Raw genomic sequence first — 21,025 nt, 5'->3', positions numbered from 1 at the left:
GTTATCTTGCCACTCTGAAAGGGCAGAGGGACCTGTTTGGCAGCTTTGCTTAGCTGCCAGTGCTGCGCTTGCAGCATTGGAAATTGGCTACTCGAGCCCATGTCGGTCGCGTCTGTTAAGTACAGACGTTTACATTTGGTGCACTCTAAATGCACGCAGGCCCCCCTGGAGACACCTTATGGTTGCCTCTTTTATATATTCTCGTCCAAGGCCCAGATAGAGCAGGATCCTTGTAGACTCTGATGCCCACGTGCCTCGGTACGTCATGGTAATGGATGAGACCGTTAGATAGGACCTCGCTCCTGTCTCAGATGTAATGTGCATAAGCATGTCGGGGATTAGGTACTTCCTTCTTTTTGCTTCATGAGCCTCTGACAGGTCCGCCCTAGTACCCACCACCTGGACGTCCAACACCAGGCACTACCCGTCCCTACACAACACAAGGTCACGAATCCTGTTTTCTGGAGAGGTCCGGTAATGCGGCTCTTCTCGGACATGCCATTCCTTTTCTCTAAGCCTTTTGGCTAAGTATCGAAAGATGCAGTCATGTGCAATCCTTTGGTGGTGGGTACGGTGGCACCTTTGCACTATGTGTCCTAACGACTCATCGGCATCACGTCTGGCCCGGCACTTCTTTGAGACGTTTTGTCCTCGCTTTAGGCGGGTGAGGTTGGGGATTGCGGCGATGTGGAATTTTACGAGGTCTACATACTCCTTCCCTTTAAGAAATGTAGTGTCTTCCCCTATCTACGTCGTTGACCCCTTTGCCTCCGCACATCGGGACAGTGGCCGGCCATCGTAACTGGTGAAGGATCCGTGTCCAAAACCTGTGCGACGCCGCAGAACTGTCAATAATGTCACCTCGAAACACCGCCAAGCCTTCCACCTGGCTCATAGCGCATCTGATGAAGTCTTTACCTGCAGCCACCGTGCATTGGAAGTGGCTGCTAAGTATCAATGACCTCAAACTGCGTAACTTCAGGGCCGGAATCACTGACTTCAGGCACATGACGCCAAGTCCGCCTTCTGGAACAGGTGCATAGTAGAACCCGAGTGTTACGTCTTGCGGCAGATTCAACCACTTACGCACTGTCCCTCTCCCCATCGCATCGAGGCTATTTAATAACTTTGACGAGACAAGTCCCAGGACCAACCGATGAATTAGCCGGGGTATCAAGTATGTTTGCAAGGCAACCATTCTTTGTTGCGGTTTCAGAGGAGCTTTTGATAATCGAAACAGCAGTACTTTTTAGATCTCCTCGTACAGTGTTGTTGGTTGCCTGCGTTCCGTCAAAGCGAATCCCCAAGTAGTTCCACACCGAGGTATGGGAGGTGACAATGATGGGGTTGTCTCCGATCATGTAAATGTGCTCAGTGTCCACTTTGGCCTTCTTGTCACGACCACTCGGCAGTATGGTCAGAGTTCTTGACTTGTCAGCATTGGCCTGGAGACCACGTTCTTTAAGGTACCTGGTCAGCGAGTTCAGTTGACATTGAAGCCCAGCTTTGGTGCTGGCGGTCAGTATAATGTCATCTGCGAAGGCCATTGCATTAACAGACAGGCCTTCACTCTCAAAGGCAATGTGGGCCGGCTGATCTTCAAAAAACTCGTCCAGGACCAAATTGAACAAAAGGGGCGGCAGGGAGTCCCCCTGTTGCACACCTCTGGCAGGGTGAGCAACTTTAGTGTGGCCTTCATACTTGAGCACAGTAGTCGCTCTCGAGTAAAAATCGGCAATATATTGACAAAAGTCCTCAGCGATGCCCTTCCTTTTCAAGCCTTGAATGATCGCTGGGTGGGCTACTCGATCAAACGCCTTCGCCACATCTACCAATGCCATTGCCAAGGGTCTCATTCTGTGCCTGGCTTCGTCGATCACAATCTGCAGTAAGGGCAAGTTCTCGGCGCAGCCATCAACCAGTAGGAATGCTCTTTGACGGAAGTCGAGCTTCACGCAGGCCATCAACCGGCGTACAAAGACCTTATGTAAAAGCCACGTAAGAACGTGGGACACTGTAATTGGTCTGTGTAATGCACCAGTTGAGGCTCCTGGCACTTTCGGTATGAAAACCGTACGTGCTTTGCAAAGAAGTTGGCAAACGCTTTTGCATAAGGAGAAGATTACACAGGACTCTCAAGAGTACCATAGGACAGGAGTGTAACCGCTTAGCGGAAAAGCCATCTGGTCCCGAGGCTGTGTTGCGTAATGCCATGGCCGACTTTATGTCTTGTGCGGTTATAAGGAATCTGGGATCGATAGTCCCACTTCCACTTCAGTTCACTGTCAACAGGCCATCTCTGGGGGGTGTCGCGTAATGGCATGGCCGACTTTATGTCTTGTGCGGTTATAAGGAATCTGGGATGGATAGTCCCACTTCCACTTCGGTTCACTGTCAACAGGCCATCTCCGGGGGGTGTCTCTTATACCTCACGCCATTCTTCTAAGAAGGCAGCAGGGTCATCAACTTGGGACTTTCCCGTTTCGTCCAGGATGCTCCTGATGTAGTGAGACCTATTGTGTTTGAATAGGTCCTGGAACATTGCATATGCTCGTCGTTTTTGTTCCCGATGGCTCGAGGTTTATCTCTTATACTCCTCTTAATAATTCTTTCTGTCACATTGTAGATGTAGTTCTTGTATAATAATGGTCTCGTCAAAAGAATGCATTTTTAATAGATGTAAAAGCTCCCTGTCCACTGTTCTGTAAAAAACTTGAAGCAGGGCCGTTCAGTTTAAATTCTTACGTTCTATCCACTGACTTATTGTACTGTTTTGTTTCCTGACTACCTATCTTATTTTACTGAAAAGTCATTTTTACTACAACTCCACAGGAATAATCACAATTATACAACATTTTGTTGTCTTATGACATAAATAAATACTCGCTATATATTGACACATTGTTGAACTCGCATGAAATGGTTAGGAGGGGAAAGAAGGTTATCAAAAAGACAGGAAGGTTAACTAGGATTGAGCCCTGTAGGCTCAGCCTAAGTTAATGGGCTGGAAACTTACACAAGAAGTCAGAAACTAAAGAGGAGGAGACAGCAGTCACTCTTGCAGCCGATGTAACAGTTTCCCATAGCCTAAAAGCAGTACTACGCAACATCAATAAGTTTGGCAAGGGATACTGTAACAGAGCATGATGATAAGCAACAACTTGCTTACATAGTACAACAAAAAAGGTCAAAGCTAAGCCACTCAATGATGTGACGACGGAGGGTTGATGTGACTTCTGACCTTTTTGTCACCTTTGAAAGGTTATGGAGGATATTCTTGGGAACTGTGGGAAAAACCTAGTTTTTGGGATCCAGTGTAGATTCTTTTTCCACTGTTAAAACTGCAGGCCTAGAAGTATCAAGGTAACTTATGAAAGCAACCTGTCTGCTCAAGAGTAAGTGAAGAAAAAATCATCTCAACATCAATGTAACTCTGTTACAAATAACTCTTTGTATTGATAATGTTATACCTATGCTACAATTATAACTTGTGCTATGCCAACAGATCTAACACCAGATGATTTGTTTATATTGGGCAGCAATATCACTGAATCATGCACGGACAAAACAAATGAGGTTGCACAGAAATGCAGTTTTGTTTTGGGTTCATATTTAAGGCTACTGTTATAAACATAATTAGAATTTTAGTCTATCAAAAATATTTACCATGAACATGTCTGCAGAAGTTAAGTATTATGATACAGGTGGTATCTACAATAGTAAAGAGCACAAATAGACGCATAGTTCCAATAGAAGAATGCCTGGGGATAAACCTATGCAGCTTTATATTCATGATGTCGTTAAACAGCATACTGAGTGGCACCCTAGATGGGCAGTTTCGCAGTGTCATTAACAGATTATCAAAAAGGCTCAGTGATAACGTTGAACCTTCTTGCCCAAGAATCTGCTACATTGAAGTGTGTAGCAACTGTAAGTGACAAACCAACTATGTAAAATATCACACTCAATGTTGGCACTATATATAAACAGACATTCCTCTGAACTGAAATATCGCAAAACGCACCTTTGGAAACTGCTATTCTTTTTTTCTCAGAAGTTACCATTCTCAGAAGTTACGGCACACCGTTGCACAACTGGAATGACCACCAGAAACCCACACTTACGTTTGTAAACTACCCATCACCGGTGGTTTGTGAATACATACTTATTTTTTGTCATTACCCTCTACGGCCTGCTCACCTGTGCCTATACATTCTCCATTTGGCCATTGGCGGAAACAAACAGAAACTTGGATGCTTTCTACATCCCATAGAATTATGCTATGTTCACACTACAGTCGTAACGTGCGTAACAGCTCTTTCGATGTATCGAACGCAACGGCTATAAAAAGTGTTACCGCAGTTATGCCGATACCTTTGTTCACATTTACAGCTACATACATTGCGATTTTTACGATACGCCAATCATATTTGTCGCTGTAGAATCGACGTCACTAGCGTCATTATATTTCAATTATAAGCAAGGCTTCAGCATTAACTTGATGGCATCCTGTGATGCAAGCTACATGTTTACATCAGTCTATATAGGATGCTACGGACGTGAAAGCGATGGTGGTGTGTTCACGGCGTCATAGCTGGGAATATTTGTGGATAATGGCCACAAGAATTTGCCCGCTCCTTGCGCACTCCCAAACGGAGGCCCAGTGCTCCCTTACGTGTTTGTGGCCGACGACGCCTTCCTTCTCAAGACAAATTTGATGAAGCTGTACCCTGACACGCAAGCGGCCAACAGTGCAAAACAGATCTACAACTACAGGCTCTCAAGAGCTCGCAGGTGCGTCGAGAATGCTTTTGGCGTTATGTGTGCATGCTGGAGGGTGTTGAGGAACCGGATGAGCCTTCTACCAGACAATGCTGTCCTCGTGGTAGCTGCCTGCTGTTGCCTACACAATTTCCTAATGCAGGAGGGAAGACAGGTTGGTGGCTACTGTCCTCCGCAGTTCGCAGACACCACTGGAAGCTCAGGAGAGCTCATTTCAGGTGACTGAAGGAACTCCACCCCACCACTTCCCCAAGAGACCGACAAGGTTCGAATGCCTGCTCAAGGAGGGCAGCAGACGTTCGCGACAGCTTTGCCAGCTACTTCCATGGGCCTGGCGCTGTGCCATGGCAGTTTACCCAAAGGAAGAAGTCTTGGCTGCATGTACTGTTTACTTTTCAACTGTTTATTACACATGACAATTTATTTTGATGCGTTCAAGAAGCCGCTTATGATTACACTCAGAAAAAAATCACCAGCAGAAAGAAGCGTGGATATAGTTGCTATGTAGAAAAGAGCACAGCTGAGCTCCACCATAAACAAATAGAACAATCTCCCCCCAAAATGCACTGGCAATAAAATACTGTTTACAGCACTTCATGTGTCTTTTTCAAACACCTTCACTGTCCTTTCCCGGCTCACACGTTGGGAAAGCAGCTTCCACTAACAACTTGTGGATTGTGATCTTTGTCATTTCTTTCTTGCGGTCTTCTAGCCTAGCTAGGAGTGGCTTCATGCTGAGCAAAAAAAGTTCATCTTGATCAGTGTTCGAATATTTTAGTTCATTTAGCCGCTTCCTATTTTCTGTTAGGGTAGCAACCACTAGCTCATCAATGTCGACTTGGTTTCTCTTCTTTGAGGAAGTTTTCCTGGTGCCTGTAGGTGCGGTGGGCCTTGCAGCGGCACACGTGCTTGAATCTGCCTCGCTTCCTGGAGGTCCTTGATGGTCGTCTTCAACAACGTCATTGTCAGACAGTGAGCTTGGCTCAGCTACTTGGTCGCCGACTTCTAAGACGTATGCAGCTTGGCCAAGTGGATTGTCGCGAGTTCGATCGGTATCTTCGGTGCTGTCCATATACATTGACTGAAGAAGTGCCTCTGCCGACGTGCTTAAGTTACTGCTTAAGGTAAACGTATTTGGAGGTCGTACTTCCGGTGGAAAATGACGGGGTCTCCTTCCATACTGGACACAGTATTGCATCAAAAAAAAAGAGAGAACAACATATGTGACCGCGTGTCAAGTATTCAATCAAAAGGGAAAAATACCATGCACTCTGTACTACTTTATTTGAAGCGAATGATTTCAAAATTATTTAAACGTAAACGAATCCAATTAAAAATAATATTGAAATGCAAGCAGTGACGTTTCCTATTTACACTGCCGGTGTCGAACTGTATATCAGGATGCTGAAAATATCTTTCTCACTTCATCGCATGCAACTAGTGCACAGGAATAGCATGAATTTAATTTGAAGACTATTGCAGAGAGAAGTGGTGAGAGGAAAAACGAGAGAGGAATAGGGGCAGGTATATCTACAGCCCTGCTTAGCCGGCGCTCAGCGCACCAACTTGCAATGAGCAACTTGAAAAGCCAACGTCAGATAGCTTGCCTTCTGCTCTGGATGGCCTCGTTGAGGAACATGAGGTTGTCGAAGAGGGCCCATTTCTTCTTTACGGCGTCGGAGCCGTTTCCGGATTTCACGTACGCCTTCCGAAGCCGGAGAAACTTCTGTCGGAGGCTGTGCCATCGATGTCCAATATTAGGCACTGCACGAGTGAAAAGAGAAAAGAAATACACGGTACCCTGAAATAATTGCTATACATGGAACTCTGTAGCTATCAAACCTACAGGCATGACGTAGAAAAACAATACAGATCGTTAGCTCGAATACTTTTCCCAAATACATTTAACGACGAAAGCATGATTTAACCAACTGGTAAAATTTCAATACACTATTTCTGTGACAACTTTGAAGCTGATATGTTATTTACAGCTTCTTAGCTAGCCCATCACTGTGTTTGGTGCAGTGTTCTGCTTTCACGGAATGCTCTAAATTCACATGCACCGATCAGACACCCACGTTGGTCATAAATACCCTTCCTAGCTATTTCACTTAGACAGTATCAGAATGTTTACAAAACTTTGTATGGGGTAAAACTGGATATCGTAAAAGCACCTAGGGAGTGAGCACGCGAATGAGCGAATTGACGCACACAGCACGGAGATAGCCATAGACCGCGGCAGCACAGACACTGCCGGACGACGCTGTCACCGAAAAAAACGGCTCGTTTTGACGACAGTACTGCTAACGCCTCTGTTGAGCACGCAAATGGTAAATTGATTCGCACTTACTGCTCTGTCCGAGTACTCTGGACACCTGCTCCCATGCATCTTGCTAAAGTTGTTTATCCTGGTACGTCTTCAAACGCTGGTCGTACAGCAACGGTCGCCGGCGCACTTCTTCTATTAATAAATCGTCGCTAGCAAGCGAATCCATTGCGCACGCTTTTCACTTCCAAGAAATGTGCAATGACTAAACCACACCAAATGAAGACAGTACGGCAGGCAGCGCGGAACAACTTTTTACGCACGTTGCGAGCAAACAAAGCCAACCCAATCGTCACCGCGGAATGACGAAGTAGCACTTCCCGCGCCGGCAGCTACCGCCATCGCCTCCGGGATGCTGCTGCAGCCGGGAGGACGGAAGTCCCGTCAGGTCTCGTCACCGGTTGTTGAAAACCGGAAGCTGATCGGTCATTGGCTGTGTCGTAACGGTCGTAGTATCGCAGTCGTAAAAGTTGCTTAGCCTTTAACACTCTCACCCACGATTTATGCGTTCGTTGCAAACGTTAGTACCTTTACGTTCACAGTCTGAAGTAGACGCATACGCTTGTTGTGCTTCCGCCTACGTGTGTTATGAAAAATCGACGCCTTACGACCGTAGTGTGAACATAACGTTACTCTGCGCAATGCAAAAGCATGGTATTGCAGCCAGACTTCAAGATTTGGATGGCGAAATTGAACTTGTAGTGTATTTGTATAAATGAGTGTGTGTTGTATGTTGTGTGTTGTGCTACTTTATGTAATACTACGAAGCTATTGAAAAGTGCGCTGGTGTGGTACTCTCTCAAGTGATGAAAAGAATGGAAGTGCTTAAATTGCTCACTCTATAGTCTATTCAGGCATCTTGGTTGGCTGTCGCTACATTCTTGTGAATACCCATTAAATCAGCCTCTCTCTTTCATCACAACATTCATATATATTATACGTTCACACATTTTGGGTGCATCCGATTCCTCATGGAATGTATTTCTTACACTACTTCAGCCTTCACAAGTAGATGTTGCGTTAGCGGTTTTAGGGGCTCCAGCTACACTGCTTTTATCTTTGAGCTTGGTGTTAACATTGTACCTTCTTACCCGTCCAGGAATTCCCAAATTCAGTGTCATACATCTGCACATAAATGCCCAAGAAAGTATGCGTACACTGCCAAACAATCATTGCATGAAAGATGTGAAGATCATAGCCCATGTATCAAAGTGACATGTTGAAATTTGGAAGGCAGAAATATTCACTTAAATTAAAATCGGAGGCTTTATGTGTTGAAATCTTGATATATTGTGGTGTTGAGGTCGATTGATTTCGAGATTACATAACTGCCAACCTCGCAGCATCGAAATTCGGGAGACCGCAGCGGGGGGGGGGGTTGCATAGCGGAAGTTACTGAGACTGGAGACTGACATCAGGGAGGGGTAGGGATGTTTATTTTGAGCTGCTGCTTGAACCAAACTTCTTTACTTGTGAAGGCACCCGGCAGTTGCGGACTTCGCAAGCCAAAAAAAGTTGTCAGAATACACCTGCTCAAAACATGGTGCAGTTTGGTGACTCTTCACCATGAGGAGGTCACCTAGAGTCTTGTTCGAAAGCGAAGACCGAAATTCAGTTCTCGTCTTCTTAACCATGCTAAATATCCTCTCAAATTCAGCATTGCTGTGTGGAATGGGAAGCAGCTGCAGCATCACCTTTGACACTCTACCAAATTTCACTTCTAATGGCAGAGGGATTGACAAACCTAGCAAAAGGTTCTTTAGGAACTGCATCAAGAGGGACTGGAGCAGATGAATTTGAGGTGCCTGTGACTGAAGTTGGGCGTTGACTTTGTCAAACACAGGGATGACACTATTCAAGAAAAGTCCATAAGGGAAGTTTACATCAGAGGTCAGGAAGTACAAAAGGCATTCTTCACGGGTCAAACTGGCATGTCCGGTGCTTTCAGATGAAAGCTTCACTTTCTCTGCTGGGGTTGCATCAATCTTGCCTCTTGGCTCCTTCCATTTTTGGTGATCTCGCTGGACTTCTTTGCACACATCTGCCGAAGCTGCAGCTGTCTTGGGGATCTGGTACGACCCCAGAAAGCTTGGGCGCTGCTGGCTTTTCGGCTTTGTCTCATTCAAAAAGAGGCTGACCAAGGGCTGCCACTGCTCCACCAATCTGGTGAGGCACCTTCCAAGCGATAGCCACCGCGTTGGCACGTGTTTCAAAATGTTCCGCACCTTCGTGTTGTGCATCCCTTGAAATTCAACAAGCCTGTCTTTCCGCTTGGCGCTCTTCTCTAGGTAGTAGAAGATGTCCATGAGCACCTCGTCGAATTTTGCAGGTGAGCTTGCGGCTCCTTTCTTAGCTGCAAGATTTATAAGGTGGCAAGGGCAGCCAACGACTATCAAATTATCTTGGGCTTCTTTTAGCACAGCTGCCACGCTGTTTTTTTTGCCGATCATCACATTGGCATTGTCGGCAGAAAATGCGATGCAGTTCTCAATCGGTATACCACGCGATTTGAGCGCGTCCAGAACGAGATTTCCAATCTTTCGTCCGGTGGCCTCTTCATGGAGTTCCTGCAAATAAAGCAGTCAGCTTTCCATGTTTCGCGATTCCTCGACGTAGTACGTTGCCACGATTCGGTACATTTGCGACCCGCTGTCGTTGCTTCTGTACACTGCGATTGCGAAAGCACGGCGTTTCAGAGCCTCCACCATTGTGTTTCCGGTACGTGCAGCCATTTCTCCGACGATAGCAGTGGTTTTCGTACGTCCGCACACGTACCGCTTCGCGTCCTCGCACTTTGGGAACATTTCCCGAAAGAACGGCCCTGCGTGATCACTAACGCTTAGCGGCAAGTTGTGTTCCACAAGGAATCCCGTGAATAGGCATTCTGCGCGGATCACACTGCCTTCGCAGCTCTTTTGGAAAATCTACCGATGTTGCCTAGCCCTTCCGCAGCACGTAGTTTTGATGCTTCTGTGAAGTGATATGCACCTTTATATCGGCCTTACCGCCGAGCGACACGCTCATATCACAGGCGCACGTGGTACAGAATCCGTACTTGTCACCTTTCCGCGAAGTCACAAAGCACGGAAACTCAGCTGTGTATGAGTCCAGAAAGACTTGCAAGTACTTCTTCTTTGATTTTGACGCCGCCATCGGCGTTCTAACTGAACTCTGGAAACACGCAACCCCCACAACCACGGCAGACGGCGTAGGCGTGTCGTACAAAATTGGAGGCCAAGACGGAGAAGTTCTGGCTAGGCACAACGGAAGCAAGTGAACTGAACGGTGGCAAGAGCGACAAGAATGCGACACGCGGCGCTGTCGGCGCTGTTTCTCCGAAGCACGCCGATATGGAGAGTGCAAAGCACAATGGGGTCCGCCTACCGCCGGTCTACAGGCCACCCCTCCTTTGGAAAATGGAATGTGCTCGACAGTCTCGCCGTCTCCTTATCGGAGCGCTCGTGAACATACAGCGCCGCAATCTTTTTCCTTTGAGGCTACCTTTTCCCTCGCCTTCTTTCGGTACGGCGGCGAGCGCTTCTCGCGGCCAGCCTTTGTCAAGATGCGCAGTGCCGAGAATGCACTCAGCGGTACTCTACAATATGGTTACAATGAAATAGAAGTGTGGCGGCGAGTGCTCTTCCGCAGCACCGCCCCTGCCGCAGCAGAAAAGGCTGACGTACGTGCATGATCTTAAAAAGAGAGCAAAAAAAAAACAGCCTCTGCTGTGGTGGCCGCTTTTCGGGAGATTCGAGATGACATTCGTACAATCGGGAGATTAGGTCCAAATTCGAGAGTCATCCGGAAAATACGGGAGGGTTGGCAGGTATGAGATTAATTTATACTATTTAGGATTCTGTAATATGCAGTTAAATGTAAACGAGGTGACAATAATGGGGAAAGCAGCTCTTGCTGACTTTTTTCGGGGGGAAGGACGGGTAAATAAAGAAACCTTTTCCGCATTGTAAATAGCATTAACTAGCTATAAGCACAAAGACTTAAGCAACATTATCGCATGCTGATCGAAGTAATAAAAGAAGGGAGAAAGTCGGTTCTTGTACAGCACTTATGAAGACATGTTAAATTGAAATACACCGCAGTAAACGGCTCTTTTACGAGTGTATAAAAAGCAAAAAAAATCTAACACACTACTGTGTGTTCTGTCTTGAACAGAGTGCAATAAACTGAACTTTCAAATATATATATTGTTAAAAGCTCACCAGCTGTGCCTGCGCTGCGAGAGGACAACTACGATTCCATGATATCATTTCAGCTATATGCCAGTACCACACATGGTTAAAAAATAAAGAAGAGTTTGCCAGCAACCTGTTTTTGACATGCAATGGAGAATACCTCTCCTGGAAAAGAAGATTCTCTGTTGTTTTTGCTTCTGGGAACTTCATAAGAAACGCGCTCTTCAGTGTTTCCAGGTTGTGATCTTCTGGAATATATAGTGGACAGCAGAATTTGCCAAAAAATGCATTGCATCTGAGCATTCACAGCTTCAAAAAGCAAAAAAATCGGACAAACCAGCCAGCGAGGTGAGCGACGCAAATTTTAAACCAGCGCAGGAAAACGAAGCAATGCAGCTACTGCATGAGGTACAGTAGATAGCCAGACAAGCCTCGGGAGCGCGTCTACGGACTGTTTGAGTTGCCCATGGCTGCCGCTATGCACGCGTCAGTCGTACGGGCTACCAGTGGCTGGCTCCAACTGGTTGTCACCAATGCCAGAGTTCAAAGCCACGTTCACATCAGTGTACTGCACGGTGATGCGCGGTGACCGTCAGTAGCACATCCTAAAAGAAGGAGGGGTAAGGGCCATCGCTCCCCCCTAAAGTCTGTGTCAGCACCCCTCTCCCTTCCGTGTGCTCGTAGTCCAGCTCCTATTACCAATTATTACAAATAAGTGAAGCCACTGTGAGCAGATATCAACAGTATTTAGGCCAAGAAGGTGTTTTTCACCTAGTAAAAACAAGAAATTCATGACCACGCCCCTCTCTCAGGTGTTACTTTAGCAGTACCACCCACCAAAAGGGGAGAGGTCTGTGAGGGGTAGGTGCCTCGAAAACATGATCTCCCATCCTAGACGCAAATTAGCCGAGTCACACAAGCAGACGAAACTGAAAACTGGACTTTTTTAAAATCTACTACTAGTTTGACCCATTTCCTTTGACCTACTACTATTTGACCCATTTCCGGCCGTGGACACTGCCTTTCAAGTGCTTATTCATCACAGGCTGCCCCGCAGGGGCATCTGTGCAAGCAGGTGTTTGGTGTTTAGCGACACCACAGACCCAAGCTAACGGGGGAGTTCCGACTCCCTCTCACGCCTAGCCGCGCGTGGCTCTGCCGTGTCCGGGGAAAAGGGGATCGTAGGGGTTGAGTCGACGCTGGGTGATTGGACCTTTAAAGCCCCCCGGCAGAGGCAACACACCCCTTTGGCCCCAGCTTCACGTAGACGGCATCCCTGGGCTAACCCACCCAGGGGAAATCGGCAGCACCTTTTCCTCTCTCTCTCTCTCCCTACATCTTCGTCTTTATCGCTCACTTCTTACCTGTCCTGTCGTCTTTTCTTTTCCATTTACTTCCAAATTTTCTGGCAGCTAGGGTTAAGCCTGTGGGACTGACCTTGCTTGGTCAGGACCACAGGGTTATAGTAGCAGTGTAAGGCTAACGTGTGTATACGTTCCCCTTGTTGGATTCCATGGGAGGTGGCCAGCATAGCTACCGAATGATTATGCTTTTCTATGGAAAAAAGTACCCCCTTTCTACAATAATTGGTCCCGTAAAAGGGGTCGCACCGAAGTCAATAGAAACTTTCTGACTGAGGAGAGGGCCCGTGTATTCAGATTTCGGTGCATGTTAAAGAACCCCAGGTGGTCGAAATTTCCGGAGCCCTCCACTACGGCGTCTCTCATAATCATATGGTGGTTTTGGGACGTTAAACCCCACAAATCAATCAATCGAGAGCGATTACACGAAAAGTTTTATTGTAACGTCATTGACTGAAACGAAGATTCAGGACTTATCACCATTCCCGATAGCAAAAGCAATCAAAGAATGCATTGGAACCAATTACAGTGCAAAAAAATTGAATTCAGGAGATCTCCTCATAGAAGTGAAAAACAAAGAACAAAGTGACCAAATCAGACACCTTGGAAAAATCGAACAACATGAAGTTCGTGTAACAGCTCACCGATCTCTCAATTACACGCGAGGTGTGATATCCGACAATGAACTGCTCAAGTAACATGCTTAACTTAAAAACAATTTTAAACCCACACTGTTTATTTACGTGTACCTCTCAAGTACGTAGTGGTTCCTCTCGCGCCCGGATGTTGTCAAAATACAGAGCTTGATTTTGCGATAGATGAGTGAATGCACCATAATTATTGCCTATATTAAATTGGAAAATATTGATGATAATCCACCTTTTTACTCAATGGTCTCGCTTATGTATGTATAAACATGGCAACGGCAGGAACACTAATCATGCTGTAGCCAAGAAGAAAAAAGTGATGCAGAACATTTTTTATTAGTCTATAAAACAGGTATCTATTGATAATATTCCATTAGTTGCTAACGTGAGGTCACAACTGGCAGCAATATGCTTTTATTTTTACTTCCAAGAAAAAAAGAAAACTGATGTACACATTTGGTGCCATCGTATACAGTGTTACACCTGTATACGATGTAACACACTACGCGACAACCGTCCCTCGCTGGTCACCCCACTGGCAAAAAATATGTTGAATTCCAATGGCGGAGTCAGTGCAGCCGACCGACTTTGCCAGCGAGCACTCGACTCTGGCGTAGAGCAAATTCTCCAAATCTGCCATCGGAACACAACTCGCCCTGCTGGAGCAAGGCGGAAGCTGCCGCGTTACCCAGGATACCTTGCGCGTGGTCTCTTCCGCTGTCTGTTTCCCAGGTGGTTTACCAGCATCGCCGCATCGTTCGTTTGCTTGTTCAGCGCTATTCACCTGTGTGGAATGAATATCACGCCAAGCGTGCAACAGCTATTGTCCACGATGTCTGCGATGGTGTCCACACAGTATGCGGAGCAACATGGTAAGTGTCTCCTCAATTTCAACACTGTGCTGTAATTGTAAGTTCAATGCAACACACGTGTTGCGTGGAGCGATTGTCTACACGCGCTATGTTCATGTTGCAACGCTGCCTTACTGCTGATGCGATCGTGTCACTGAAACCCATCGCATGCGTCATACCGTTGTTCGTTTGCCTGTGTCCGAGGAGAACAAAAACCTTCGCCGCATTGATTGCACAAACACTGCTGTAAATATACAGCCAAAAGTAAACGTGCGCGCGACGCCACTGTTGTTGCACGGAACGGCGTCATTAGTAAGAAGCGACTTCCTATCGCTTTAGAATGTAGTCACACGAATATAAACGAACCGCGTTGGTGACAAGCATGTTTGGTATAAGGGCAATTTGACCGATCGTCCAAAACAATTTTTTTCTGCCCCCTACTCCGCTCCCACGGCGAGTCTCCTGATTTCAGAAGTCCCTAGGTTGGCAGGTACGCATTTGCGGCGAGATACCCCCAAAGTAACGCTTTTACCAAAAGAGCACAACGCAGCGTGAGCGTTTCAAAACTGCACTACTATGTGTTCCACTACTATGTACTATGTTCTACTATGTACAAGTTCCAGTGCACTCGCCTTTCAGTGGAAGCGGTGCAGAAGCAGTTGTCTGCCTTTATATGTCTCGAAGAAACTATAAGCCAGTGTTACGCACACAAGAATTTGATTCCCAGGAAATTTTAGCTGCAGAGGTAGCAGCGTGAGTGCATGTTCTGCTACCTAATGGGTTGGCAATGTTACCAAGGTCAGGACATTGAGCACATTTAAATTAGGAATCGGTCTCAGTCGACAAAAATTAAGTTGCTTTTCCTGGAGTGTCACTGCCTGTTTCAGGCCTGAAAGATCGTGCTTCATTTTGATTAAAGGTGAGCTGATCAGAAACTCTGTGCATCATGATGAGAGTGTGTAATTCAATCAAGAATGTGCACAATGTGTTGAGCTACTGTTGAAGAACTTGCATGCCACCATGTATGCTTACGTGAAATTGTTGTTCAAAATTTTGTGTCTTGATGAGATAGCGTAGCAAACATAGAGTTACTGTTTTGTGAAGCTGTGTTAGGAAGCCTCACATGGCTTAGCTTAATTGCATACATAGTTGCATGAAATTCACATGGTGCTTCAATGTACAGCAATATGTGTCACAGAACACAAATCGTTGGTCGTTATGTCGCTTCATGTATGCCAGCTGTATGAATAACAATGCATTTCGTTTTTCCATTCACAGTGCCGGAACACAGCCAAAAGAGCGAGCAATGCAGTGAGTCCGTTTATTTATTTATTTATTTAGAGAAAACTGCAGGCCCATTTAGAGGCCCTAGCAGGAGAGGATACAAATGCATTCAAGTAATGAATTATACATGATATATACAGTTAGATCAGTGCAAAGAACACAAAGCACTGTAAGGACAAAAATCAAAGTAGAAAAATCGATATCAAGAAAAACTAAAACAGGTTGGTGCTTGTATGCCTGTAAGCTCTACAATTAATACCAACACAGCAGAATACCACAACTCTCTAACACCTGTGTCGGGTGACGTGCAACTGGTAACCTCTGTACAAATGTCTCAAGCACTTTTTCTTTTCAAGTACAGGCTGTGAGTGGACGGCAGGAGAAAGAAAGCTGTTGCTCGACTACTACCAGCAGTATTTTTCCCAAACAGGGCCAATGAAGAAATTTAAAAATAAAAAGGCAATGTTTGCAAAATAGCGGTCAACATAACAGAGGCTGTCGGGGTCCCTAAAACAGGGCAAGACAAACTAAAACAGGTTGGTGCTTATATATGCCTGTAAGCTCTACAATTAATACCAACACAGCAGAATACCACAACTCTCTAACACCTGTGTCGGGTGACGTGCAACTGGTAACGTCTGTACAAATGTCTCAAGCACTTTTTCTTTTCAAGTACAGGCTGTGAGTGGACGGCAGGAGAAACAAAGCTGTTGCTCGACTACTACTAGCAGTATTTTTCCCAAATAGGGCCAATGAAGAAATTTAAAAATAAAAAAGCAATGTTTCCCAAAATAGCGGTCAACATCCCAGAGGCCGTCGGGGTCCTAAAACAGGGGACCAGTGCTGCAGCCGCTACAAAACAGTAATGCGACGAAAAAGAAACGCTGCAGCACATAACGACAAATCGGGGAATTCTTCTTGCGACGTTCCCTTTTAAGACGACATAGCCAAAATACGTTGGCTAGATGATAGCCCTGAGCCAGAAGAGCTCAGGGACAGCTCTGGAGTAGTTTCTATTAAAAGACCGCCCAGCCAAGCGTCAACGAGCCAATCGTCTACAAGCCAAGCATTGAGGAGCCAGGAGCTGACAAGACAAGGTTCAACTAGCCAGGAGTTGACCAGCACAACGAAGGAACCTGAGCCCGAAAAGCCGAAACTCTCGGCTTCTAGAATGCTGGAAATAAATCACTTCTTTGACGAAATGAGCAAAATTCTGGAAGAAAAAAAAAACAAACTGAACGCGATAATGAAAGAAGGAAGCGTCATGAAGAGAGGCAGGAACAGGAGGAGTGCATTTGGCAAGAAAAAGCAAAACAGCATGAAGAAAAAATGAAGCTTTTGAGCCGCTTTCTTGGCCTAGACAATGAATGATTCCAGTGGCCTAAAATACAATTAGCATGTTGAAATAAAATGTACAGTGCAAAACATGTGCTTGTGTATATAAAGGGGGCTGCGCATTGGTGCACACACACAGCCTCCCAACTACTGTGGGGAACTAAAGGGCTAGTTCAGACAAAACAGAGAATTATGGTGTTATTTCCCACAATCACTTCGCAGGAGCTTAGTGAAGACCTTTGCACGCCTAATTTCGCCAAGCTTGTACAAAGCTCGCTCCTCATCACTTTTATCACTGTGGTTATCAGTGAAGTTCTCCCACTGAATAGCATTGGGTGCTCCATCATTATCATCATCTGGCTCTTCATCACCGTAATCGATGCACAAGTTATGAAGGATACAGCAGCTTATGATAAACTTATTGAGCCAGTGGACAGTGTGCAACTCCAGGAACATGAGCTGCCTGAAGCGCTTCTTGAGTGTGATGAATGCATTTTCAATGAGCACTCGTGTGCCTGAAAACTTAAAATTGATGCCTTTTTGTTGCTTATTCATTGCACCGTAATCCCGGTATTGTGTCAACAGGTACTCCCGCAGCGGATATGCTGCGTCCCCTAATATATAATAACGGCCCTGACATACTGAAGCTATGTTCTTCGAAAGAGGCGATAAGGTAAACTCATGAGAATCGTGCATTTTGCTGGAGGTTCCAGTGAACGCATCGAGGAAGCGCCTCTTGTGGTCACAGATGGCTTGCAGCGTTAGTGAAAGGTAATGGGTGCCTTTTGCAGTATGTGGAGGCAACCTTGTTGGCTGGGCACTGTATCTTGACATACGATCCATCTATACAGCCAATAACAGCACCGTGAGATTCAAGGCAACGTGATGGCGGATCAGCTCGCTGAATCCGTCTACAAAAGCACTGCCCTTACACTCACATCAATCCCAGCCCTTGATCTTAAGCCGTCTCTCAAACGAAACCTCAGGGACTACTGGCAGAGCAAGTGGAATAGACACACACAAAACAAATTACACATTATTAAGCCACACCTTGGTCATTGGCTGGCAGTATCAAAATCGCGTCGTACAGAGGTAATACTAACAGGACACACACATATCTTTTGTCCGGTGGCGATCCACCATTGTGTGACAGATGTGGTGAAGCATTAACAGTCCTTCACATGTTAATCCAGTGCAAAGAGTTAGAAACTCTAAGAAAACAACATTTTTCATTACCCTAACGACAACATAGACCTTTACACCCTGCAATGTTCGTCGGTAGGGAACAGCTTTTTAGTCATAAATCATTGCTAGCATTTAAAAAAAACTCATAGTTTTCATATTTTATACCCGGGCATTCCGTAGCATGACCTCTGCAGAGAGGTTTTTGCTGCAGTGGCTACACCAGAAAGCACTTGCCTCACGGCCCTTGGACGCAAGGGTATGAACAAGTGAGCCACTTGTGCTAATGCCATACATGTCCACCATCGTTTTTTATTATCACCAACTTTTGTCATCTATTCATACCACACACACCTTTCACGGCATGGTCATGATTTTATTACTTGTATGTTTTTACCCACCTTACCGCGAGAAATTTTATGACCCTTATACAGCCGCTTATCACAATCATTGTCCATGTTTTCAGTTAGATGAACTGGCGCTCTTTGGCCGTGAAATGGCCCTTGCGCCACAAAACATCAAACATCATCATTACAGCCAATAACAGCAGGCATTCCAGACACCTGCAAGCAAGTTGTACTCTTCTAATGAGTGATATCGTCCATGCCTGAGCAAGAAATGAGCATTTGCGAAGAGTTTTAACAGGAAATACTGGTGCTCAAGCCCATTAACTCATAATCACAGCATACGCTTCATGACTCAGCACAATATATTTTATGTTAAAGATGCAAAATGCAAACCAAATTCAACTTTGAGAACTAGTTATAATATAACATACATTGCTGTCCACACCATATACTACACGTTTTCTTGCTATCCACCTCTCTTTTTATAATGGTAAAATGGGAGAGAAAACAAAACAAAGCCTGCGCATGTTTTTTCCTACTTAATTGGAATTTAATTCTTAACGTTAAAAGCAAACCTCGTTCATATTGTATCTTACATCTGAACAGAAATGACAAAGCATGCAGCATCATCTGCATGCAAGGAATTGACTGTGACTGCAGGAGAGACATAAGTTGAATGTTTTGTACACAACTGGATGAAGCTCGGTCTTATCATCACGACCTATTACATTTTTCTTAAAGTCCCACCTCAGCGTAAAATTGAGCTTGAAATAACCCACAATAAAATGTGCACTCGTGTTTATGATATGATTAATATAGCTTGGCCGGCCGATATTATTGGTCCTCACGATAAATAAAATCAAAACAAACCTTCTCAAAACTGCTAGTGAGGTTCTCCAGGTCTGCGGGAAACTTGATCACCGATAGTTCCAGCGTCATCAGGAACTGCGCTACTCTCTGAAGAACTCTGTACACGGTGCTTTCTGACATGTCGAAACGGCTTGCCACGTCTCGCATGCAGGTTTTGTTGGCCGCGTACCTGCGCAAGGGGATTACAGGTACCCGAAAGAAAAAAAACAGCTTCATCCACACTTCACTGTAAGCAACGGGCTCATAGTCAAATGCGTCCTTGTGCAGGCATTGTACAGAGAAAAAAAAAGGAGGTGAAGTTGGAGAGGTGTAACTAACCAGATAAATGTCAAGACTTGCGTTTCCCCGCATTTCGCTTGAACTCCTCCGTGTGTGCTCGAAGGGCACATTGACGAGACAGCAAATTCCGCGACCAACTTTTCGGCCACAGGTCAAGCCAGCCTAAAGTGCCCCCGGAAGTGCTAAAGAAAAGAAACAAACGAAAACACCACAGCCTGTTAAACCTTGAGCATAATGCTTTCATTCTTTTTTTTTCTATTTCTTTACCTCGTGGTCTGAGTACTGCCGAACGACGTACTCGATGAAACCGACGACTTTGGGCCTCTTCGCGGGAATGCGGAACAACTTGTTGAATTCCCGCTCGTAAGCGCAAGCTTTAGCGTCGCTCTCACTGTCCGACGAATCACTCGTGTCGGTACTTGAGCTTTCCGACTCAGAGCTGTCGCTATCGAGTAGCAGAAGCATTGCCGCACGCATTGCCGAAGTAGCCTAGCTGTCCATCTGCTGCTGAAAAACATTTATTTACAGATGTTATTTACAGGGAGGGTGGGAACGGTCCTTAAGGGGCCGCCCCGTACAAACACTAGGTGGGCTCCCTCTTACGGGAGCCCATTGGCGTTGGCCGCGGCCCGGGCACGCTCGACCAGGGCCCGTTGGGCCGTCAGGTCAGAGCAGCCGAGCAGGGCTGCCTCCCAGTCCTCCCGCGAAGGGTTAGGTAGTGGGGTAAGATTTGGGGTTTTTTGGCATGCCCACACCATGTGGAAAATGTCAGAGGAACTTTCCTCACAATGTGGGCACTTCCCCGTGCAAGCGGGGTCAAAGTGTTTTATGATTGCCGGGCACAATAGAGTTTTAGTATAAAGGCGAAGGAGGATTCGCTCCTCCGCCTTCGTGAGGCCCTTACAGGGTTTAGGATAGACGTTATGGCCGGATTGATAAAATTGTGTGATCTCCTTAAAGGTGTAGGCAGGATTGGGTTCGAGTTCCGGATCGGTAGGGGACGAGGATGGTGCCCGGAGAGTGAGCGCGCGGGCAGCGGCATCGGCCGTCTCATTACCATCGAGGCCCGTGTGAGCCGGAGCCCATATGATCGTTGGGTGCGCGGGGGCACCTAGGTAGCTGCTGTTCTGCAGTATTTTATAAGCACGGTACGGAATGTATCCCTGTTCAATATTGCGACAGGCACCCCTTGAGTCGGTGATTATGACCCTCGAGTCCTGATCTGCGGCGGCTAGTGCGATGGCGATCTCCTCCGCGTGCGTAATGTTATGTGCACGGAATGTGAGTCCGTTTACAACGGTGTTTTCGTGGACGACCGCAGCCGTATACCAACCACCGTGGTGCGGGCCGGAGGCGTCCACGTAGAATACCCCGAATTTGTGGCCGTAGTGTCGAGCCAAGGCTTCCGCCCGCGCGAGGCGTCGGCCAGTGTAGTCGTCTCGGGTCATGTTAGCCGGAAGAGGGCGCACGTGCAAGGAGTATCGCCAAACTTCTGGAATCCGTACGCGCTCTTCCGTGTGTATTGAGTGATTGATGTGTAGCCGGGCAAGGAGGCGGCGACCCGACGG

General features: G+C 46.2%; 1 protein-coding gene across 1 annotated transcript in view; it reads right to left on the bottom strand.

Annotated features, from left to right (window-relative positions):
• Positions 1–4,770: 4,770 nt before the first annotated feature.
• LOC142802663 (uncharacterized) overlaps positions 4,771–21,025 on the bottom strand; it is a 50,264-nt gene continuing 34,009 nt past the window's right edge. Inside the window, exons 3-6 of the mRNA XM_075887641.1 lie at positions 19,179–19,347; positions 8,853–9,675; positions 6,390–6,546; positions 4,771–4,903 (exon numbers count right to left, since the gene is read on the bottom strand). Of these exons, the coding sequence (XP_075743756.1) occupies positions 4,771–4,903; positions 6,390–6,546; positions 8,853–9,675; positions 19,179–19,347 (1,282 nt within the window). The remainder of the gene's footprint in view (positions 4,904–6,389; positions 6,547–8,852; positions 9,676–19,178; positions 19,348–21,025) is intronic.

The sequence above is a fragment of the Rhipicephalus microplus genome, chromosome 3 (assembly GCF_043290135.1).
Source record: "Rhipicephalus microplus isolate Deutch F79 chromosome 3, USDA_Rmic, whole genome shotgun sequence".
Classification (NCBI taxonomy): Eukaryota; Metazoa; Arthropoda; class Arachnida; order Ixodida; family Ixodidae; genus Rhipicephalus; species Rhipicephalus microplus.
This window is presented reverse-complemented; position numbering and strand designations above follow the sequence as displayed.